The sequence below is a fragment of the Dipteris shenzhenensis genome, chromosome 16 (assembly GCF_047967505.1).
Source record: "Dipteris shenzhenensis isolate YYH24624 ecotype China chromosome 16, Dip_SZ_1.0, whole genome shotgun sequence".
Lineage (NCBI taxonomy): Eukaryota > Viridiplantae > Streptophyta > Polypodiopsida > Gleicheniales > Dipteridaceae > Dipteris > Dipteris shenzhenensis.
Window position 1 is genome coordinate 55,672,254 of NC_141611.1, and position 2,470 is coordinate 55,674,723.

The following is a 2,470-nucleotide window of genomic DNA, read 5'->3' on the forward strand; positions in this document are numbered from 1 at the left end:
GATTTTGCCAAATACACCTTGGAGGTGCTGAAATTTTGCCCATTTTCACCCAAAGAAAAAGCATTCAACTGAAGATATCCTTTACCTACTCATAAAGTCTTTCCATTAGGCTACATGAGATTTTATGGAAAAAGAGGGTTTCAAATAATTAACCTCATAAATAAGAGGGGAGAGGCCCCTTTCCTCATAAATAGAGGGAGGTTCTTATAATTTATTCAATCTCCCTCTTTACACCCCCCTTCCCCTTGCCTTTACACCCCCCTTCCCCTTGCCTTTACCAATCCTTCCCTTCTCACTTTTCACTAATCAATACAAGTTTGAATTCAACTTGTATTCTTTTTAATTGGGGGACCTATTACTTTTGCAATGATAAATTCTTTATTGTCTTCAAATGGGGGACAAAAAGTCTAAAAGACATCTGCTAAGATTGACTAATTTGTATAGGGAAGTTCTATTTAGAAGTGAAGTGGGTCGGAAAGCAAGTGGAAAAGATTACCTTTGCTTGGCTTGAATGCAATAGGGAAGTTCTATTTAGAAGTGAAGTGCGTCGGAAAGCAAGTGGAAAAGATTACCTTTGCTTGGCTAGAATGCAAAGTGACCTGCTAGCACTAAGAGGCTAATAAGAGGATTAACTTCGTGCAACTGTCCAGCACTAAGAGACTAATAAGAGGATTAACTTCGTGCAACTGTCCAACTGTCATCAACGCCATGGCTGAGAGTGAAGGATCTTTTTATCTCGCTTGCCTTCTTTGGTTCTCCAGACTGGTATACGCCTCACGACTCACCAGTTCTACTTTTGTTTGCTTAATGGAGTTAGATAATCTATCGAATGCTAGTTAAGTGTAGGAAATAAAGGCTATTTAAGAGCGTGTAAGCGCGCTAATGGAAATCTGAATGATCGTGTTTTGCATGTTTTGAGTTTGTTTGCAGCTTCTACTCCATAAAGTCACAAGTTTCATCTTCCTCCCTTCATTCGTTGAATCCTTTTTCTCATACGATGCACCTTTAATCAAACCGGGTATCTGTCGACCACATTTGCCACTTTCAGATTGCCGCTCTGGCTGTAATGGCATTCCCCTTATTAGTTGAATCCCTGGTCCACATACTTTGCAGGCAAATGTGGACACGAGCTGAAGGTTATTGTAGCTGGATTTGGTCGATCGGGTACCATATCTTTGAAAGTGGCATTGGATAGAGTAGGTTTCCCATGCTACCACGGCATCACTATGCTCAAGAACCCATCTCATCCGAAGCTATGGTTGCTGGCAGCAAAAGGTAATTCTAAGAGCTAATGTTTCTTCCGAGTACTTATTACATGAGGGGGTAATGCCACGTTCTTTGTACAGGAAAGCTGGACGATTGGCAACTCATTGTGAAGGGCTTCACAGCGGTAGCAGATTTCCCTGCAGCTTGTTTGTATAAAGAACTGATGGTGGCGTATCCGAATGCCAAAGTCATATTGAACGTACGAGATCCGGAGGAATGGTATCGGAGTTGTTTGAGAACGATACACTTCGCCCATAAATCACTCTGGACACGAGTACTTTTCCAGGATATATGGGAGGCGATGGAGACCATGCTTTACAGAGGCAAATTCGAGGGCAAGTTTGAGGACAAAGACTTCGCAATTGGAGTTTACAGAAGGCACATAGAGGAAGTGAAGAGCTATGTGCCAAAGGAGAGGCTGCTGGTATTCGAGGCGAAAGATGGATGGGAGCCTCTTTGTGGTTTCTTAGAAGTGGAAAATCCCTGCGCGCCGTTCCCTAACGTCAACGATGCAAATTCTTTTCGTGCACAGGCTAGCAAGCTTTTTCAAGCCTGCTGCGTATCGGTAACCTTGCTCATATTGATGATGCTTTCCTGCATTCTTGCCATTGTCGTAAAAAGTTTCCACTGCTATGCACGCAACGTGTATAATTCCAACACGATTCCAGCCAGTTCTAGCCTTTGTTAAGCTCATTCCTGGAAGATGGAGGATGGAAGGCTCGATAAGAATTATCTTGCTCGCAGTGGTGACTCCCTGCATACCATTCCCGACTGTCTTTTCGAGCCTCTTCAAGGTTGCTGTGTGTTCTGGTCCTTCCTAAAGCCTACTTTGTCGATTTCAGTTCCATCATGCATGCATTCCCTCCCTTTCGCTTCCATAGTCATGCTCTTGTGATGTTGAAAATTTGTTAGCAAACTCAAAAAGGCATTAGTCGAAAAGGGCTAAAGAGGAGAGTGATTCAGCTCTTTATGAGGGGAGAGCCCCCTTCCCTCACTTTTCACGCGAGTGAGGAATGGATGTCTTGAAATTTTGTACCTCACCCTTTATCTTAGCTTACAAGGAACCCCACTTTTTCACCTACGAAATCAATTATATTTCTCAATTGCATAAAATAACGGCCTTTTCAAATATTCACCCTTGTGCTAACTCAAGTATAACTCTCACATGCTTATTGTTTATTTATGCATGTTGTGCACACCCATT

The 2,470-nt window shown here is 42.6% G+C and overlaps 1 protein-coding gene across 1 annotated transcript; it reads left to right on the forward strand.

Moving 5' to 3' along the window:
• Window positions 1-708: 708 nt before the first annotated feature.
• On the forward strand, window positions 709-1,954 carry LOC147893159 (ava biosynthesis cluster protein M-like). The gene is made up of 4 exons (XM_087386858.1): window positions 709-765; window positions 931-1,018; window positions 1,114-1,275; window positions 1,347-1,954. Exons 1-4 carry the CDS (start codon window positions 709-711, stop codon window positions 1,952-1,954), a joined length of 915 nt encoding a protein of 304 aa, XP_087242984.1.
• The last annotated feature ends 516 nt before the right edge of the window (window positions 1,955-2,470 follow it).

Excerpts from the sequence above, each read along its gene's own strand:
- LOC147893159 (XM_087386858.1), top strand. The coding sequence starts at position 709 with ATGGCTGAGAGTGAAGGATCTTTTTATCTCGCTTGCCTTCTTTGGTTC. Across the intron at positions 1,019-1,113 it reads TGCACCTTTAATCAAACCGG|GCAAATGTGGACACGAGCTG; the intron begins GTATCTGTCGAC and ends CATACTTTGCAG. Across the intron at positions 1,276-1,346 it reads ATGGTTGCTGGCAGCAAAAG|GAAAGCTGGACGATTGGCAA; the intron begins GTAATTCTAAGA and ends TTCTTTGTACAG.